The 20854-nt window shown below is 44.6% G+C and overlaps 1 protein-coding gene across 15 annotated transcripts in view; it reads right to left on the reverse strand.

The window, feature by feature from the left end:
• LOC130680904 (uncharacterized) overlaps positions 1-19855 on the reverse strand; it is a 99231-nt gene extending 79376 nt beyond the window's left edge. For 7 of the 15 annotated variants that reach the window (XR_008993936.1, XR_008993933.1, XR_008993935.1 and 4 more), the window contains exons 1-4: positions 18738-19443; positions 16231-16327; positions 10792-10924; positions 3424-3637 (exon numbers count right to left, since the gene is read on the reverse strand). Coding sequence is in view for 2 of the 15 variants with exons in the window: in XM_057492695.1 (XP_057348678.1) it covers positions 12818-12821; positions 16231-16327; positions 16461-16542; positions 18738-18965 (411 nt within the window). In the remaining 13 variants the exon portion in view is untranslated. The other 8 variants (XR_008993940.1, XR_008993939.1, XR_008993937.1 and 5 more) reach the window with 8 other exon arrangements.
• Positions 19856-20854: the final 999 nt, after the last annotated feature.

A 20854-nucleotide genomic window follows, 5' to 3' on the forward strand; every position in this document is an offset into this window, starting at 1 on the left:
AGCTGATGTGAGACCTAACTGTCCTCCTCCTGACTGCCACGAATTTTCTCTCCCTCCTGGGCACGTCCAGAGTCAGGTAAAACCCACCGAAGCCGCGTTTGGAACGTGCAGAGACAGAGAGAGGCATCTGGCCGGGGCTTACCTGTGCCAGGGCAGCCCTGTCTCTTCCAGCAGCCTGTCTTTTCCAATTGCAAATGATTTCACTGGTGACGGTTACTGGGAGATGATTCCACACCTGGGAGTCTTCTCCCTTCGCATGTTCTGCCACTTAATTTGTTTCATTTCGTTTAGTTCCTTGTCATCACTAAGGGAATCTCTTGGTCACATGGAGTTGAGTTCAAGTCTAGGTCTGTCTCTTGTAACCCGTGAGACCTCGATCAAGTTATCTAATCTTTCTGAGTCTCAATTCTCTCCTCTGTAAAGTGGAGATAAAAATAGGTAGATTGCAAAGTGCTTATGAGGATTAAATGGATAGAAATAACTTGGCCTATTGCCTGACATACAGTAGGTACTTGGTATGACTGCGTGTGTGCGTGTTCTCAGAGAAACAGAACCTGCAGGATATGTATTATCTGCCTATGTGTCTATCTACTGGAAGACAGACTTATTTTAAGGAATTGATTTATGCAATTGTGGAAGACCGGTAAGTCCAAAATCTGCATAGCAGGCTGGCAGGCTGAAGACCCAGGGAGACTTGCTCTTCCAGGTCAAGGCCGCCTGCTGGCAGAATTCCTTCTTCCTCGGGGGACATCAGCCTTTGTTCTATTAAGGCCTTGAATGGATTGGATGAGGCCCAACCACATCATGGAGAGTGATCTGCTTCCCTCAGAGCCCACCAGTTTAAACTATTAATCTCACCCAATAAACACCTTCACAGATACATCCAGAATAATGGCTGACCAAATATCTGCACACCATGGCCCAGCCAAGTTGACACATAAAGTTAGCCATCACGGTGGCTAAATTTTACATATTTAAAATTGGGAGCTGTGCCACCCCTGAATATGCATCAAATTATTATAGGCAGAGTAGACTTACTAATACCTTTGAGTCCTCACTGACTTCGTGTGGAAAAAAAGTCCAGTAACTTTGGCGGGCCACTCCAGACCCCACATTGTGGATCTCCCAGATTCATTCCACATTGGTTGTCTCTGCCAAATCTTGAGCTGAGCAAAACTCTCCTTTCTCTGGCTGACCTAAAGCAAATGTTTCGGGGAAAAGAAAAAAAAAAAAAAAAAAAAAAGGAAGCCTGTCTAGGCAGGGATAAATGCTGAGGAGAAAGGAAATCCAGTCACTCTTTCTTCATGAGAGACATGTGACCCCTCCTGGAACTGTAAACTCCTCATTTTGGCTTCATTGGCACTGTGCCACAGCTTGGATGGAGAGACATAGGTTTGTCAGTTTCCTTGAGGTCTGGAGTGGGTGGTGAGCTCTCTGTTCTATTGCCACCCTAACCAAATGGAGCCTATTTCCCCTCACGACAATCTTTGGACCCCGTTGAAATAAGCCTTTTGTGGTATGTAAGGTAGGCTCAGTCGAAAGGCACTTGGACCTTTGGATGGGTCACTAGCACTGCAAACAGATGGCGTGGGCACCTGCGGCTCACGAGCCCTGCTTGCTGCAGCTCGCCTCTCGGTCTCCTCCTTCTCTCAGGCTGTGGTGTCTCTTTCTGTTACTCAGGTATAGATGGCTGCGGCCATACCTGTAAGGCGCCTCCACTGAAGAATGTATTTGAGAAAATTCTATGCTTCCCGGTCCTCCCCTGCTTGTGACTTTCCATTTTCTTCTTGATGCCAGCAACCATCTTGGAGGATCAAACTGATGTGCAGCAAGATAGGGCAAGTTAGATAGGTAGGTCCTTGGATGTTTTTGGTTGTTTCAAGACAGTTATTTGATTGACCCCATTTCCACGGATGTCTCTGCGTAGGAGGTTTCCTAAAGATGCCCACATCCCAAATGTTTTTCTGAGATGGCCATTGTTTCTACTTTCTCTGCCTCTATTTTTAGCTTATATGTGAGGTGAAGGCTTTTTCTCTCATCTCCACATAGTCTCCCACGTAACTGTGCCATTATCCTAAACTGCCTCTCTCGCTTCTGCCAGGCCACCTAACAAACTCTTACTCATCCCACAAAGGTTAGTGCAAACTTACCTCCATGCAGGATGCCTTCCCTGCAAAGTCAACTGCTTTCTTCTCTGTTCCCATAGAACCTACATGTCTCTGTTAAAGTTCTTATCAAGTCAGTGTAATTGTTAGTCACATTTCTCTCCCTGCTACATTGTAAGTTTCCAAAACAGGAAATGGGGAATTTTCATCTTTGAATCTCCATCATCTAGTAAAGACAACAGCACAAAAGACCCTTAAGAGAAGTTCATTGGTTGAATGGCTGGACGGATAGAAGGACCATTCAGATGATCTCAGAGGTGTCTCATATTTCTAGTTCTAGAACTTTGTCAAAGTCCTAGACTTTACTATATGACATAAAGCAACTTCTTGTTTGTTTTTTTCTCATATGTCAGCATGAAGACGCCTTTTGGTGGATAACGAGATCCTTTCCCAGGAAAAGGGAAATCTGTGCTTCCAGCACGCTGCTAGGTTTCTGTAGGGCAGGCAGCTTCCAAGCAAAGATTCGTCATTTTTGTATGATCTCATCAACCTGCAACAAGCCCAGGTCATGTAGTCATCACAGCTAGGACTCAAGCAAAAAGTGCTCTTTCAGGGTTATTTATCACCTGGGATGAGACAAGAAACATTACCCTCGCAGAAATCCTTCTCTCCAGAACTCACATATCCTGTGCAGGCAGCTTGGCAATGTGGTCAGGACCGTACAGACCTTGGGGACACCAATACACACCACAGGCTGAGAGATGCAAGTGGGAAAGCCAGAGTTCAGAGGTCAGAAGCCAAGGGGCAAGGTGGGGAAAGCAAGTCATGAGCATCATAGACACCCAACACTGGAAAGGACCTAAGGTCAGTGGCTTCAACCCGGATCAAAGGCACCTTTTCTCGGTGGAAATTCCGCACCTCCTTGATTCCCCACTGTGATGTTCAGCTCACTGCAGGCCAAGGCCATCCATGCTACTGTCAGAACACTGAGAAGCAATAATGGTCAAATTCTATTCAAACTCTACCAAAGCTGAGCCCACGCTATTGGAGAACGAAAGCAGCTGTGGTCTCCGATATTCACATGTTCTTGCAATTAGAGTGTGGGCTCTGCATTCAGTTGTCACAAGTACTAGTATTGAGTCAAGCAGGTGCCAGCTGCAGATTGTGCCGAATATTGAGCCGCTCTCACCCTCAGTTTTCTCTCCTGTGTAATGGGAGTTATTACAGCACCCAAGTCGTGGTATAGGGATGAGGTTTAAATGAGATGACAAACACCAAATGTTTAGCACCATGATTCGCATAAACGAGTGACATTTACTGCATCCAATAGCACATCGATTGCCATTCAGAGGATCCTTATTTTCCTCTTCAGCAGATAGAGGATTAGGACAGACACCAAAACATGTACTGCCAAATACATCAGAACACAAAAAGGAGACCGGAATTGGAATGACTGGTTCCAAGACTCCATTCTGCTGCTTCGACGAGCTGGATTGCCTTTTGTAAGTCACTGTGGCCATCAGTTTACCTGCCTGTAAATGAGAAGTTGATACTTGGTCAGTAAGCGTGAACAGCTCAATCCCTTGCCATTTCCAAGGAGGTTAAACTGTTTGACAACATTAAATCTAAGCAGGGAGGTCATTTAAAAGCTGTTTTAAAGTGTGGCATGAATTTTCCCCTTGGGAAAGTCCAGGAGACACAGTCCCACTTTCCACGCTTCCCGCAGTGCTCATGCGCACCAATGTAAAGTCCCTGCCCTAGACGGTCTCTCAGTTTTCTCTTCTAGCCTAGAAATGTTGACCCATTCATTATATTTATGAAAAACAACTGATGGAAGTGATTACTCAAAAATTATCATAGATACTTGTTCATCTGTCAAAAAAAAGTCAAGAAAATTTCATGGAGGGGAACAGTGGTATGATATTTCATAAGCTCTTTCAGCAGTATATTTAAAAACAACTGAAAGCCACATGCAGTGGAATAAAAACATGGACGATCAGGATTAATATTCATTATCTTAAGCTTGTGGACTCACTGAACTATGGTGTATTCATATTATCCACCCCACAAAGAATTGGAAAATCATTAAGCCCACAAAAATTCCATTTGTGTCTGTACTCATTTTTCCTTCTCCACCCATTCATCAATGGCTCTACTTTTTTCCTTCTTATCAGGTTCTAATCTTTACAGAATGTATGGAGAAAAAAATGAAGAAGCTATGCCATCCCTGAGATGGGTCTCCTGCTTTAAGACAACAATGGTTTCTGGGGTGGTTGTGAGTGGGGTTCCTACTGTGTAATTATAGCTCAGTGTGACTTAGTTAAACCAGGTCGGGCTCTTCCTCATGCTGCACTCAGCTAGCAAGGGGAGCAGAAAGGTCAGTGATCCTGAGCATGGACCGTAGTCCACGGCAGACTGGGGGGGAACACCCCGGGAACGTGCAGAAGGTTGCATCGGCATGGACTAGATTGCAGCTGCAGGGTGGATACCCTGCGTGCTCACCGACGATTTCTCTTGCCTCCCGAGCACATGAGCCACCTTTCCTAGCCCGTTGCATCCAAGAAGGGTCGAGTGACTAGTTCTGCTAAGAGAACATGGGCAGAAGGGGTGGACAGTTCTATGTCTGGTCTCTAAAACAACCCATAAAGATAGACACTCTCTCCAGATGACTCTGGGGGAGTCTCTGAAAGGCCCTAAGGGACATGGGTGACTAGGTGAAAGTCACCAGCACACACCACCTGGAGGAGAGCCACCCCGCAGAGCACTGGACCCAGACGTTGTAAAAGAAATAGATTGTAAAACATTAAGCCACTGAGATTTAGAGATTGTTACTGCAGCCTAGCCTAGCCTTCCCTAATACAGCTACATAAAAGAAGGTGTATATATATATATGTCTCATATGTGTGTGTATGTATACATACACACACACACACATCTCCATATCTGACCAGGCTGATGCCCCATGATGTTCTTCTGTATTACACAGAACTCATATTGTCTTTATCCCAGACCAGTGGCTCTCAAATCTGGCTCATTAAGCAAATCACCTGTTTGGGAAGAAAATCCTGAGCTCTCTCCATACCCATCAAATCAGAATCTCCCAGACTGAGGCCAAGCCACTTCTTAGACATACAGGAGATGGGCCTGCTGGGGCTAAATTGAAGCCCCTTCAAAGGGCCAGTTTGCCCCTACCCAGAGATTGGGTAATGCTTCTCCAGGTGCATAGGTTAGGACATTTGGTAGGCTTTACAAGAGTATTTTGAATTGAAGATTTTAAGTTATGTATTGGCAGGAATCAAATATTCAAGTGCAATGGTTTAATTAATTTAAAAGCTTCTCTCTGTAGACGATGCAATGATTGGCTAAAGCCGAATGCCTGAAATACCTACCAGTAGGAAGGATTTAAATGCTCAATTAAAACAATTTTGAGTTTCATTGGTTGTAATGGAAGTACTTAAATATGTACATGGGATTTGTTCCCCAGCTCTCTAGCTTGGGTATAGCTTCTGCCAACTTTGCCCTCCCCCAGGTAAAGAACCTTCTCTGCCTGTGGAAGATGAAGGCAGCCACAGGGTGGGCTTGGGCCATCACCGGAAGTCACGAATGAAGCCCGGCCTGAGGGTCCTCATTCAGTCAGGCAGAGCAGAAGAGCGCCAGCTGAGCTGTCTGAGACTGTCGCTTCCCCACTCTACCTCAGGGCCTTGGCACCTGCTATTTCTGCAGCAGTCTTTCTCCAGATGTCTGTCTGCAAGACTTGCTCCTGCATTTCCCTTCTGTATCTGCTCAAATGTCACACTCTGCCTGAAGCCTTCGATGATGCAAGAACCCCTCACTGAGCACACACACAGGTACACACACACACACTCCTTATGCCCTGTTTATTCTCTATAGCAGTTTCACTATCTGATATGTTAATATTACTTGTTTATTTGTATGTTGTCTTTTTCTCTCACTCACATGAGTTCATGTATCCCTAGGATTTAGAACCTGGCACAAAAGTGGGTGTTGAATACATATTTTGAATGACTAAATAGCCAACCTTATACCTCTCAAAGATCAGTAAATTTAAATAATCTGATATTTGGGGGGGCTTTAAATAAAAGATGAATATGGGCTGGGCCCTGATATCTTGGATTTACAACTAAGAAGGGGTTTTCTTATGACAAGATAGGACAGTTTTCCATACATGCTGTCTAGTGTTCTGCTTTATTCTGGACAAATTTGCCACATATGACAGTTTAAAAGAGTTGCCCCTAAAATGTTTAATTTCTCATGTCTATAAAAATCTATTTGAACTAAATACTATGTTTTCTATTTGCAAATTTATATTTTAAAAAACTACATATATAGGAAGCCCAGAGCTTGCAGCTGGGCTATGTCTATAACTCAGGGCTTCCACTCGAAGGGATGTAATAAAGTGGCCTGGTGGCCAATGCAAAAGCTACTGAGGCATCCCCACCCCAGCACCCAGTCGGGTGACATGGGAAAGCGTCCCCTGGTCAGGATGAGAAGGTTAAGAGCCCCCCTTTCTCCTGCTGTGTCAGTGCAGGATTGGCTGTAACCAAACTGGCATGGAGGTTAGGTTTGCCCTCGGTCCTACCAGGACCTTCCCAGCCTCTCCTGAGGCCACCGTCTCAAGCCCTGCAGGGATCTCATCTCCACCCTCTAAGAGCCTGACCTTATCCTCCTCGGCCAAGCAGCCTTTCAGAGGGAGAAAGCATTGCCATTCAAGGACTCTTTGAAGCTGTGTTCAAGAGAAGAGGGTTAGAAGAAAAACACACTCCATTATTATTCGCCCATGAAAATTGTTGCTACTTAAACAAAAGCATTATTTTTCTGTAAAGAAATATTATAAGAACATAGACTCAAAAAACTAATATTTTATTGCATTCCACTTATATTGACCACATACAGATCATTACCATTTTATGTTAAATGTAAGTTGCTGCAGCGAGATGAAGCATTCAGACTATGAAGACAGCTGACCCGGGGTTTGAATCCCAGCCCTACGGTTTACTGGCTTTGCAACCTTGCACAAGCACCTTCACTTTTCTGAGACTCATCAGCAAAATGGCAAAACAATGCAACACATCGCTGAGGATCACTGTGAGAGTTAAATAATGCCTGGGCCATACTGAGGGCTCGGTTCAAATAAATGTTAAGTGTTATTGTTATTTTTTAAAATTATTTAATACTACAGTACACTACGATTTGATCTGCCCACTAACAAAGATGGAAGTGGAAGGCTTTTTCCCCCACAGGGCTAAACAAGGATTAATGGTAGCCAACCAAATTTTCTCTTAATTTTCTATTTTTCTTTCAGTCTATTTTGGAATCACATCCAAAGTCAGTCAATAATGAATGGCAGATTCATTTCATTCATTTTAGAATAAGTAGAATGTTCTAATGTTCCATCCTGTACATGTGAAATGCTTGTGATTACAGTTAAATGTAACAGTACAAATAAGTAACGAAGTAACTGGCAGTCACACAAGCATTTTAAGGAAGTACATAAATTTTTTCCTTTAAAAGCCTCCTTTAAAATAAACCTAATTAAGACATCTTTTGATAATGTAAGATATCTTCTGATAATGTTAGCCTCAGAAAGCTATTTTTAATCATTTTTAAAATAGCTTTTATTCTAATTTTAAACATTAATTAATACAAGTATAGGGGAAACTGGGTAAGGTATACTGGAACTGAAACTATCTTTGCAACTTTTCTTTGAAAAAGAAAAGCTACTCTGAAGTAAAATGCTTACTTTTAAAAAAGTAATACTTGTTTTTTACTGTAGAATAATTGGAAAGACACAGAAAATTGTAAAAAAGAACAGCACCTATAAAAATAGGTATATATATATAACTATATGCATATACATAACTTTATGTTCTTTCTCTTTGGATTAATATGTCATATTCCCATGTCATTAAAGATTCTTCATAAATATTGTTTTAAAGGGCTGTCTATTATTATATCCTACAGCTAAATCCAAAATTTATTTAATCATTCTCCTACTATGGAACACTTCTTACTACTTTCAGCTGTTGTAATTAGCTATAGAAGTAATATAATTGTGCATATTTCTGACCATCTCTACAGAGATGGACACACATTTTTAGACAAGACAAAACTGTTTTCCAGAAAATGAACTTCCCCTTGAAGAGCATGCATCACCCAACCCCAGCTCCAGGCACTGCCGATGACAACCGACTTCTGTGATGGAATGCTCCCAGCTTAGCACACGATGCCTCCTGGGAAGAGCCTCAGGACTGAGTACCTACTGTGAGTCGGGGCTGCTAGAGCCAAAGAAAGGTGTGAGAGTCACAAAAGTCTCCAGGTAATCCTGCCAGCAAACCACCTCCTGATTCACCTATAACCGAAAGCCAGGTGCATTTACTCAAAAAAAAAAAAATTCCCACTGAAATCAGAGTAAGAGGAAGGATGGCTGAGGTACAGAAGGATTCTACCAAGAGTCTGAAGTGTCCCATTTGGCCCAAGATTGTCCCCAACAAAGGAAATACAGACAGATACGTGGACATTGTCTATAAGGAGTCTGGAGAAACTGTAGCTGGGGTTAGGAATATTGTTTCTCTAGAAGTTATTTGCAAATTTGAGGGCACTTTTCTTGGCAGAATGACAAGAAATTGATATTGGATGGGAGGGGGTGTAGGAAATCTGTGATATGTAGGTGAGTTCCAGAGAAAGAATCATTCTGCCCCAAATACCAAGCAGAGTGACATTCTTGAAGATTATTTTGTCTGGCCAGAATGAGGGAAGGAGTGTTCTCTTTTTAACTGTAAATTCAACATTAACATTTGGAACTTTAACATAAAATCTGTCTTCTCTCAAAATTATAAAACCTGATAATATGGCCAAAAATCTCCTGGCGACAACTGGTGGGAAATTAGTGGCTGCCACCTTGAGCTGAGAGTCCCGATCAGTCACGCTCATTATTACCTGTCTGGCAAGCCCCATCCTACCACCTTTCAAAGGCCTCACCAGTCCCGGAGCAGGGAAATGCCAGGATGCCCCCCACTGCCCTTCCCTTAGTTACCAGAAAGGTCCAGCACAGGAACCTCCTGCCAGCGGTGGTTTCACTCTGGCCAGTGTGCCTGTCTTTTAATCACTGTCTCATCTGCTTCCCTGGCCACCTGGGCTGGACCACCCACAACCCTCTTCCTGGAGCCTGAGAGCAAGTCGTCCGGTGTCAGCCTTGTTCCTTCTCAACGCTGCCACCACCACTGTGACCTTCGCCACTGCCCTGACCACTCGCGCATGCTGCCCCCTCCACAAAGAATCTGCAGCCCAGACTCCAGAGGAACTTCACAGGGCCACCCAAAGCTCCAAACCAAAAAGCCTAAGCAGAGCCTGGGGCCAAGAAAAAAGGGGACAGAAATACCACTAAGAACCCAGCCAAGGAAATGGATCCCACCAGCTCTACAACGCCTGCTTTGGACCCCTGGTGTACTTCTCATTTGGCCTTAACGCTTAGTCCTTCTAAGTTCCAGTTTCCTCATTGGTAAAGTGGAGAAAACAAGACGTCTTTTATGAGGTTGCTGGGGGTGTAAACTAGATTATGAATGTGAAAGTGTCCTTCACGGGTCCTGGCACACAGCACAGGCTCAGTAAATGTTAGGCGAACGTAAAGATTACAGTAGACATTAAAATGTTTATTTTTAACAGAAAAATATCACTGGGCACATTTGAAGCTACAAACCGCCAAGTCTCAAGATTTTTTTGGTCTGAAACCCTCAGTCATATAAACTTCTCCCCAGACAGTCATTGCCTGATTTCAAGAGGGACAACAGTTCCACCAAAATCCGTAGACCACAGATTTTCCCTCACTGTAGATACAATAACTACATCTATTAATCACATAATATGCCCAGTTTAAGGGGAAAAAAAGATGTTTATATTGTAGCCATTGCCTCTCAAACATCATTTCTCTACAGAAATACCTAGACATATATTATTAATTTTGTATATATACACGATTTATAAAAATAAATACAAATTTTTTATGAGTTATATTTATTAATCATCACAAGAAAGGAAGTTTTATATCAATACCTCTACTATCCTGAAAAATAATGTTTGTGATTCTTACAGGGTGGGTGAATCACACAGTGATTCAACCGTTTAAACTTATTCAATACATTCATGTCCATCCCTTCTGTATATCATTTTGAATATTTTTCTTGAATGCAGTCTATTTCAACAATTGTTACATTATGTCTAGAGTTTCAGTCATTATTAATCAATAATAATTTAGCCTCTATTTTACAGTGTTTCGTCTCTTATACGTGTTTCAAAATCCAAAGATCAGCCCATCATTTTACGATAGACAAGATTTTGGTTGTTGCTGCAATTACAAACTTGTTCCTTGGAAAAGGACAATTGCATCTTTTGTCCCCATCAGAATATCAAGCCAGTCTTGCCCATATAAACCTAACACTTGGTCTTGGATAATCTTTCTAAAGGGTTTCATGGCAGTCAATGCAGTATCATCTTATTTGCACCTTTAAATATTTATTCATAAGTAATATCAGCCTATAAAATAAATTTAGAGACATAATTACAAACTGGCCACAATCACAATTTTTCATGAAGATAAAACTACTTAAAAACGGAGAAACACATGAGCAAAAGTAAGTAGAGATGTTGAGAACTTGAAGAGAAAAACTACCTTTCTGTATGTAGCAGCGTGATTAAGAGGCTTGTCTTTGAAGCCAGAAAACACAGGTTTGGCTTCTAATGCTGCAACACAGGGAGATGTGAGTCGGTACGGTTTTTACATGCTGTGCCTAGGGTCTCGTCATCTGTAAAATAACAACAACAATACTTAGAGAGTTGAAGATACAATCAGTTGTGACATACAAATCAGTAACAAGTGAGTCTACTTTCATCATATATGAAGCATAATCTATAAACTTATGAACTCACTTGTTAACAGAAAATATATTTAATGAGTGTTTGTGAATGAAAAATCGTGAATATCAATGGTCATGTTAACAGTAACACAAATCTCTGATTTCCCTGCAGTGCCATCATATTCTAACTCTGACTATCAGTATCTGGGAAGTCGCAGGATGGCCCCCAGGGATTTAGCAATAAAGGTTATCTGCTTATCACAGACCATCGCTGGAATTTTAGGGAATTTCTCTTTTATTATGATGTCATCACTTACTTCAGAGGATGCAGGTTAAAGTCCTCAAATTTGGCTCCTGACCTTTGCCAATATCTCGGCACTCCTTTCTAAAAGTCTCTCCCACACAAGGAGGCATCTCCTCAGTGACTTTGGAGGCCGACTTCTCCGTGCTCAGAGTGGCCAGGGTTATGCCCTCAGCACCGTATGTCTCCTGAGCCTCATCCAGGCCATCACAACAAGTTCCAGAAACCCCATGTGGACAGAGCTTAAAGTTAAAGCTCCCAGCTCCACTGGCTTCTCTACTGACCTGCCATGGGTTTTGCACTTGCTTATAAATAGAGTTGTTTTTATATATGTGTCCAGTGAATGAAGCCAGACAAACATCACAACGAAAGGGATCTGAGATACTGCTCCAGCATGCTTGGCAAAATAACATCCCCGATTAACAGCTTTTATAATCTCTCCTGTGTTTTGTACTTTGGACTCATGACCAAGTGGATAGATACGGTGTTCATCCTGTACAGATGGAACCATCAACTCCCACATATTCAGAGGACCAACCATTCATCCAGATCTTCTTCTGAGAACAGAGCTTCCCAAAGAATCCTGCCTTGGGGAGCAGCTTTCTATCTTTCTACATCCTCTCTTCCATTTTTGCATTCATATGGTGAAGTTCAATGATCCCAGTTCGTGGCTGATACCATCACTGCACGAAGGCATTCCTGCTTCCCCACTATCAGCCCCTTTGTCTTCATGAGCCCAGACACTAGGGTATCCAGATGTCACTCTACCTGCTGTATTCACAATATAGTTATTCTTTTTCTTTCAGTTGCTGCTGGGTGTTCAGCAGCACTGAGCCTCTGTCTTCACAGAATTTAAAATAAGAAAGGGCAGTTTGACATGATATTCTACATTTAAAAAACCCTAAAGAACCTACTCCCAAACTACTAGATCTAATATCTGAATTCAGCAAAGGTGTGGGATACAAAATTAATACACAGAACCTGTGGCATTCCCATACACTAACAATGAACTAACAGAGAGAGAAATCAGGAAAACAATTTGAAAAAGACAGATGCAATTCACAATTGCATCAAAAAGAAAAAAATACCTAGGATTCAACCTAACAAAGGAAGTGAAAGACCTATACTCTGCAAACTACAAGACATTCATGAGAGAAATTAAAGAAGATACTAATAAATGGAAACACATCCTGTGCTCATGGATAGGAAGAATTAATACTGTCAAAATGGCCATCCTGCCTAAAGCAATCAATGCAATTCCTATCAAAATAACAACAGCACAGTAGCCCAGTTTGAAAAAGACAGATACGCCCCCATGTTTATAGCAGCACTATTTACAATAGCCAAGAAACAGAAGCAACCTAAGTGTCCATCAGTAGATGAATGGAAAAAGAAGATGTGGTACATATACACAATGGAGTATTATTCAGCCATAAGAAGAAGACAGATCCTACCATTTCCAACAACATGGATGGAGCTCGAGGGTCTTAAGTTCAGTGAAATAAGCCAGGCAGAGAAAGACAAGTACCAAATGATTTCACTCATCTGTGGAGCATAAGAACAAAGAAAAACTGAAGGAACAAACCAGCCTCAGAATCACAGAACCCTAGAATGGACTAACAGTTACCAAAGGGAAAGGGACTGGGGAGCATGGGTGGGAAGGGAGGGATAAGGGTGCGGAAAAAGAAAGGGGGCATACGATTAGCATGTGTAATGTCGGGGTGGGAGGCGGCATGGGGAGGGCTGTGCAACACAGAGAAGACAAGTTAGTGTTTCTACAGCATCTTACTATGCTGATAGACAGTGACTGTAATGGGGTTTGTGCGGGGGACTTGGCAAAGGGGGGAGCCTAGTAAACATAATGTTCTTCATGTAATTGTGGATTAATGATACCAAAATAAAGTTTAAAAAAAGACATATGCACCCCTATGTTTATCGCCGCACTATTTGCAATAGCCAAGCTATGGAAGCAACCTAAGTGTCCATCAGTAGATGAGTGCATAAAGAAAATGTGGGACATAAACACAGTGGAATATTATTCGGCCATGAAAAGAAAAGAAATCCTGCCATTTGCAACACCATGGATGGAGCTAGAGGGAATTATACTCAGTGAAATAAGCCAGGTGGAGGAAAACAAACAGCATATGATTTCAGTCATTTATGGAAAGAAAAGAAAGTAAAACAGAAGGAACAAAACAGCATTAGACTCAAACATACTGAGAAGTGACTAGTGGTTACCAAGGGAGAGGAATTGGGGATGGTGGGGGGAAGGGCGAGAGGGATACAGAGGCACAGTAATTCACAATCAGAATGTAAGTTGGTCGTGGGACAGTAGTGCAGCATGGAGAATACAGTCAGTGTTTCTGGAACATCTTTCCACATTGACAGATAACAATCATAATAATATGGGTAACTGTTGCACCCCTGTACTGTACATTTGAAGCCAACATAAGACTGTATATCGATGACACCTTAATAAAAAGTAATCAGCAAAAGACCTAAACAGACATTTCTCAAAGAAGACGTACAAATGGTCAACATGTATATGAAAAGTTACACAACATCACTAATCATCAGGGAAAAGCAAATCAAAACTACAATGACATACCATTTCACACTTGTTAAAATGGCTGTTATTAAAACACAAATGATAATGAAAACTGGCATGGATGTGGAACAAAAGGAAACACTGTCACAGTGTTGGTGGGAATGGAAATGGGTATGATCACTATGGAAAACATAATGGAGGGTTCTCAAAAAATTAAAAACAGAACTACCATGTGATCCATTAATCCCAGTACTGGGTTTATATCCATGGAAAATGAAATCAGGATCTCAAAGACATACCAATACTCCATGAATTTTCCCCAAAAGACTGTTCACAATAGACCAGTATAGAAACTTAAATGAATAGTGACACAAGAATGGATAAAGAAAATGCTATATATATGTACAATATAATCCTATTCACCTCTACAAAAGAGTTAAACCCTGTCATTATTTGACAGTATGTATAGCCTTAGAGAAAACTATGCTAATTAAAACAAGCCAGATACTGAAAGAGAAATACTGTATAATCACACTTGTATGTGGAATCTAAAATAGTCTAAATTAGAGAATCAGAAGGTACAACATGATTGGCCAGGGGAGGGGGAAGCAGGAAATGGGGAGATGCCGTTAAAAAATCAAAAAGTACAAAGTTTTAGTTATGCAAGAGAAATAAGTTCTGGAGATCTGCAATATCGCTGGCACACTACAGTGTATACTTAAAATTACTTGAAAGTTTAGATTTTCTGTCAAAGAAGAAATCACATGGATTTTTAAAACTATCATGATAAAAATGGAAATACAACACAGCGAACTCGGGGGACGTAGTGGCGGCGGCACTGAGGAGGATGCCTGCAGTGGTAAGTCTTACATTACAGAAAAGGAGTGGTCTCCAATCAGAAATAGGATTTTATACCTCAAGAAATCAGAAGAATAACAAACTGCACCAAAATTTAGCAGAAGGAATAAGATCAGAGCAGGGAGAAATGAAACAGAATAGGAAAACTACCTAAAAATCAAGAGACCAAGAACAAGTTTTCTGAAAGATTTAGAAATTGACATTTAGCTAGGCTGAGAGAGAGAGAGAGAGAGACGAGCCCTCAAGTAAATCAGAAATGAAAGGGGGACACTGCAACAGGTGTCACAGAAATGTTGCAAATGTTCTATAAGAAAGTACTATGAACAATTATATGCCAAGAAATTACATATCCTAGAAAATATGGGTACATTCAGAGAAACATACAACCTCGCAGACCACATCACCAAGTAATAAAGAAAATGTGAACAGTTACAACGAGAGAGAGTCAAGCAGTCCTCAGAAACCTCCAACACACACCCAGGACCAGAAGGCTTCCCCAGGAGCCTACCAAATACTTATAGAAGAATAAACATGAATCCTGCTATAAATCTTCAGAAACACTTGTATGGAATCACGATTCTGACACCAAACCCAGAAAAAGAGACAGGAAGAAAAGTAGAAAACGGTATTTCTGAAGAACACTGATGCAGAAATCCTTAACATATGAGCAAATAAAACTCAACAGCACATTCAAACCAGTACAGACCACAAGTGGAATTATTCCTGCACGGCTAGGAATATTCAACATACAAAAACCACTCAATGCTAATGCGCTCCATTAATAGGAAGGAAGGGAAAAGAAACACACAATCATCTCAGTTAATGGGAAAAAAGTCGTTGACAACGTTTGACAAACTCTGAAGATAAACACTGAAGGAACCAGGAATAGTAAACACAAGGGCCCTGTATGAAAGGCACACACAGAACAGTGAGAATGGAAGCTTTCCTTCAGGCCCGGGGAGCGGCCCAGGATGCACCCGGCCCGGAGTACCGTGCAAAGTGCTGAACTACCCGAAGTCCCAGCCAGGTCATTACCACGCACACGACCAGGAGCCATCTGTGCTGGAAAGGTGGACGCCATAGTTTAAAATGCATGATAGGATCCCACACCCTCTATCTCTGATGGTGTTTCCCAATCATTAAGATTTTGAGCCAGTGACTCACGCGTCCAGCTTCGAATATATTAAAAATCAGGCAGAAAAGATTGCCCCTCTTTGGTCTCCTTTCCCAAAACTTACCACATATTTATGAACATTAGTACGTGGCTTCCCCCTGCAGCCTCTTTCATCCAGGCTACAGAGAGCTGACGGTGCATCCAGGTGCAGCCCCGGACACGTCCCTGCTGCCCACCCAACCCTGACGCCCCGTCCCCCGCACAAGCCCCATGTCACTGGATCAGCTGACATGGAACCGAAGTGGGGATGAGAGGTGCTGAGGGGCGAGTGGAGTGACCAGGGGTAATACCGTCAGGGTCAGAGCTCAGGGAGACCCAGGAAGGGCCCTTCAGGAAGGACAGACAGAAGGTCACCCAAAGGGTAGGGACTTTACCTGAGGAACAGCCATTCCCGGCTCCTTCTCTGCCGTCCTCCTCCTCTTTTTCCGGACTTTGGCCTCAGGGAACATGAGTCTTTCTTAGAAGCCAATCCTGATTGCGGAAAACATGCCGTTTAATGCTTAGAGTCATCATCGCATTCCCTTCCTTTGCCACAACCATATGGGGGTACCTCCCGGTGTGGAAAGGACGGTCCCCTGCTGCCCATTGCTCAGGAGGGACTCACGGACAGTAACCTCCTTAGGCCACCCAGTGAGTTCCTCCACCATCTCTTCAGATCCCGCCTTCCTGGGAAGCCCTTGCACACTCTGAACCAAAAACCTATGCATCAATAAAGGTGAATTAAAAGAAATCTGCTCAGAGATTACAACTGACTCTCTTTCAATATTTTGCACATGTATAGCTATGTTTTTGCAATTCTGTATTTTTAAAATATTTTACAATTATTTCCTGGAAACGAGTTACGTGTTACTATCGGTGTGAAAACCTTTATATAGTGTCACCTGACCAGAGGTTTTCCTTCCAGGAGGTGAGACGGGACCAGCCTTAATGTAACGTCATCTGTGTGCAGCAGTGAGCACCAGGGCGCTGAGCCTCTCTCCTGAGGCTGGGGGTGGCTGCAGGGAGGGCTGTCAGGCCTCCATGCGGTGTGATCAAGACCGGGTCTGTGACCTGAAGAGGGGTGTGGGGACAGCCAGGGTCCCCACTGCTGCAGTGTGTGTGATAACGTTTGCTTTTAAAGATGGGAGAATAGAGTGCATAGAAGACCTGTGTTTGTGTGCGGAGGTCCTTTGTGTGTTTCGGATGCACATACCACCATTTGTGACTGCTGACCGAAGTAACATCCACGAGTCAGGATTACACATCCAGGTTCTCACCCTGATACCAACACTTATTCCTTTCCAGAAAGTCACTGTGAAATGTTTTTAAAATGCAGAATTGTGGAAAAGCGACTACAGGTGTGCACAACACTGAACGAGTAAGTTGTAGAAGTAAGTTCTGAGCATGCTTCCTTTTCATTTCAGCTTTACACATGGGTGCGGTTTTGTTTTTGTTTTGAGAATATTGCTGCACCAGACATAGTTGGGCTCTGTTCCACAGAGCTTCCAAGTCAATTCGGCACATCTTCAACACTGCAGAAAAAAGACAAGAGAGACCAGAGGGGAACAACTACTCTGAGGTCACAGCTCACTATGTTAATAAATCACATAAAAGGGAAGAAAACTGAGTACTACAAAACTGGTTAAATTAGTCTTTGACTCTTAAAACATCACTGACATCCCTACCAACTACCAATCAAACAGTCTAAAATTATTAACTGGTCACCAAAGAACACGTCCAAGACAGAAGATACAGGGGACAGAGACTGCAGGCCTAGCTTAAACCACAAACAAGTTTAAAAAGGAAATGACGTCTAGTTTTTCAAGTCTAAGTCATTTTGATGTTAAAAGTAAATGTTACAATATATCATCCTGATAAAAGAATGACATGAGTTCATTAAAGGCCACCAAAACTTATTTGAGAATCATAAGGAAGTAGAAAATGAAAGAACTAACATTTATCTCAAACTACCAAATTATGAATTAAATGTTAAGTGTCTATATATATATATATATATATATATATATATATACACATATATAAAATTCCATTATAAAGAAACTAAAAAACAAAGCAGTCATTTTACTGCACCCTTAAAAAGAGCACCGTACAGTGACAGTCGTTTCGTCCACACTTGTCTTTCCCAACCTCTAACTCACACCAGGAAAACAAAAGGGGGTGACCCACCACTGACCAAGTCAGGTCACTGCCCTCAGGCTAAAAGTTGCAAATTTAAGCTATTTTCTGACATACAATATAAATTGCCCAAGCCTATTAGAAGTTTTGCAATTCTCAGTCTCATCTCTACCACTGAAACGAATTTTAGATGTATTTTTAAAGCCACCAATGTATCACACCTGAATCACTGAGCAATCACCAGGATCCAGAGCCTCACCACCACCGCCCCGTCAGCCTCCACCCCTGCCACTCTAATGTTGTGTTACCATCTTTTATCTTGTATATCCACCTCCCTATTTCTTTTTCTCTTTGATTTTGTGTTTTTCCGCTGGGTTGCTTCTCATTCAGTTGCCCTCCCCTTTGCTGCCGTCTCTCCCTTCGGTGCCTTCTCTCACCCCTGTTCCGCCCACACTGCAACTGGTTCCCCTCCTGCTGCCCCTTCTCCCCAGCCTTCCTCAGGGTCCCCGCTCTCCCCGCATGCCCGCCCTCTTACACTCTCCAGCGCAGTCACTCCCCTGCCCTCCCGCGCGGTCACGCGCCCTCCGACCCTCTCCGGCACCCCCGGCGGCTCTGCTCCCTTCCTCCGCCCTCCGGGCCGCCCCGGTCCTCTCGGGCCCTGCACCACGCCGCCCTGCGGCCATGGCTCCCAGCCCGCACCCTCCCCGGACTCCCTCTCGAGCGCCTCCCCGCCGCCCCCCAAGGGCCTCCCTCCCCGGGGGCTCACCTCCACCCGGAGGTCCCGCTGGCCTCTAAGCCTCCCCGGCTCCGCCGCCTGCTCCTTCCCGGGCTCGCCCGTTCTCTCCGGGCGCCTGCTCTCCCGCAGCCCCCCGGCCTCCGCACTCGTTCCGCTTCTGTCCCCGCCGCTCCGGCCCGGCCTCTCCCGAGCGCCGTCGCCCCCGAGCCCAGGGGCGCGGAGGCACCGGGCGCCGGCCTCCCGGGAGAGCACGTTCATCGTCGGCGGAATCAGGGCTCGAGCCCGGGCGTCCCAGGCGTCCCGGCTCGCCTCCCGCACCGCGCTCTGGGGAAGAGGCGCCTCGCAGGGGCGGCCTGGGTAGCAGAGGGCCCAGCCCGAGACCGCGGGGAGGCGGTTGGGGGCGGCGGTCGGCCGGAGGGGCCAGCAGGAGACCGGCGGGCTCAGTGGGCCTCCTCCTGGAGCTGGGCCGCCGGCGCTGTGCTTCGGGAGCCGCACAGCCCGTGGTGGAGGGTCACTAGGTGCGGGAGGCCCAAGACGCCAGGGAAGGGATTCAGGCAGGAAAACGACGGGAGACGGGAGTGGAAGTGAGGCCAGGGGCGGGGCCCAGCCTCACGGGGACTGTGAACCGCAAGGGGTGCGCGTGGGCGGCCGCAGCGACGTCGGAGGTAGCACGGTGGTGGGCGGAGAACAGACCGGAGGGACCCCGCACCGCGTATGGCGGGCGGAGGGCGGGAGGACTCACGCTCTTCCAGGCCTCCGCCGCCTCGCGCTGGGAGCTGGCAGGTCTGCGGGGACCTGCGCGCGGCAGGAAGAGGCGGTCGACCTGGGGGCGGGGCGTGCGCGGGGACGGACTGCGCATGACGGCGGGCGGGTGAGGCCGAGCCCTGAGCTGGGCTGGGTCAGCCCCGCCCCCTGCTGGCAGGTCCCTTGTTCACTAACTTTTTCTCCTTTTTCCGTAAAGGTCTGCATCCTACCTATCTGGATGTTTCAGACTATTCAAGATACAATGTTGCAGAGTTGCGAGGACCATCGTCGCTGGGAAAGATGTTTTCTTCCTCACAGTGAAAACAGCTCAAGTGAAAAGCTTTTTCCAGCAGGGTGGAAACAAGTTCTGCCAGTGAAGCTGAAGCAACTGACAATCCGGAAACCAGGACCTTGGGGGGTGGGGGGAAGGACCGTGGGGCCACGGTTGGATCCAGGAACCTCCCTGCAATTAAAATCAATTTAAGCAATGCAATTAAACCCTGGCATTGTGTGTGAGGGACATGCAAACTAGAATGTGAAACGAAAAGTCTACCTGGGGGGAATGGGGTTCTTCACACTGACACCCCAGTAACCACATTTGCACTTCTCCATTCGTCCTGGAGTCAGAGCTCAACCCTCCGCTGAGTTCAAAGACTTTTCCAGAGAGGAGACCTGGCAAGGAGGGCGGAGACATGTGCTGATGCAGATCGCCAGTCCTTGCGAGACAGGGAGCGTGGGTGTAGTCAGAGTAGGGGGAGGACCTCCGGAAAAAGCAAGGCAGGATGTTGGCAGTCAGAGCAGTGTAACTGACAGGGAACGCCTTACAAGGACAGCGGTCTGGCCCAGGTGGCTCCCTCTGTTGCTCTTCTTCCTAAAGACAACAGAAACTCAACTTCCCCCAAGCTTCACTCCCGGTTCTGCCAGGCACTTACTCCCCCTTGCTTGCTCGTTTGCTGTGCACGTAGAAATGTTGCAGAAATGTTGCAGCTACGAAAGCAGAAAGATATGTATTGCTCCCCTTGCCTTTGTTCAGGGCTCAGACCTTGGGAGATTACTCCCCTCTGAGCCCGCAGGTGTAAAATAAACCCTCAACACTCCAAGACTTCCCAGGGCCGCTTGGTTCTTCCGTTGGTGATCCAGTCCAGGTTTCTCCAGGCTCAGCTTAATTTTTCTTTACTTTACCTATATGCTGTTTTTTCTCCTTCCGTCCCTAATTAAGTAGTTCTGTAACCTAGGCAACTAATTTAGCATGCAGGCCCAGCCTTAAACACATAGTAAAAGGCAGGAAAGATTCCATCTGAAAGATTGTATTTTAATACCCAGGAAGTTAAAACTGTTGGATTCTTAACTTACTCTTTAGCAAACAGAGAACACCTCATCCCACCTTGGGGGCTGGGAAGGAA

The sequence above is a fragment of the Manis pentadactyla genome, chromosome 15 (genome assembly GCF_030020395.1).
Source record: "Manis pentadactyla isolate mManPen7 chromosome 15, mManPen7.hap1, whole genome shotgun sequence".
Lineage (NCBI taxonomy): Eukaryota > Metazoa > Chordata > Mammalia > Pholidota > Manidae > Manis > Manis pentadactyla.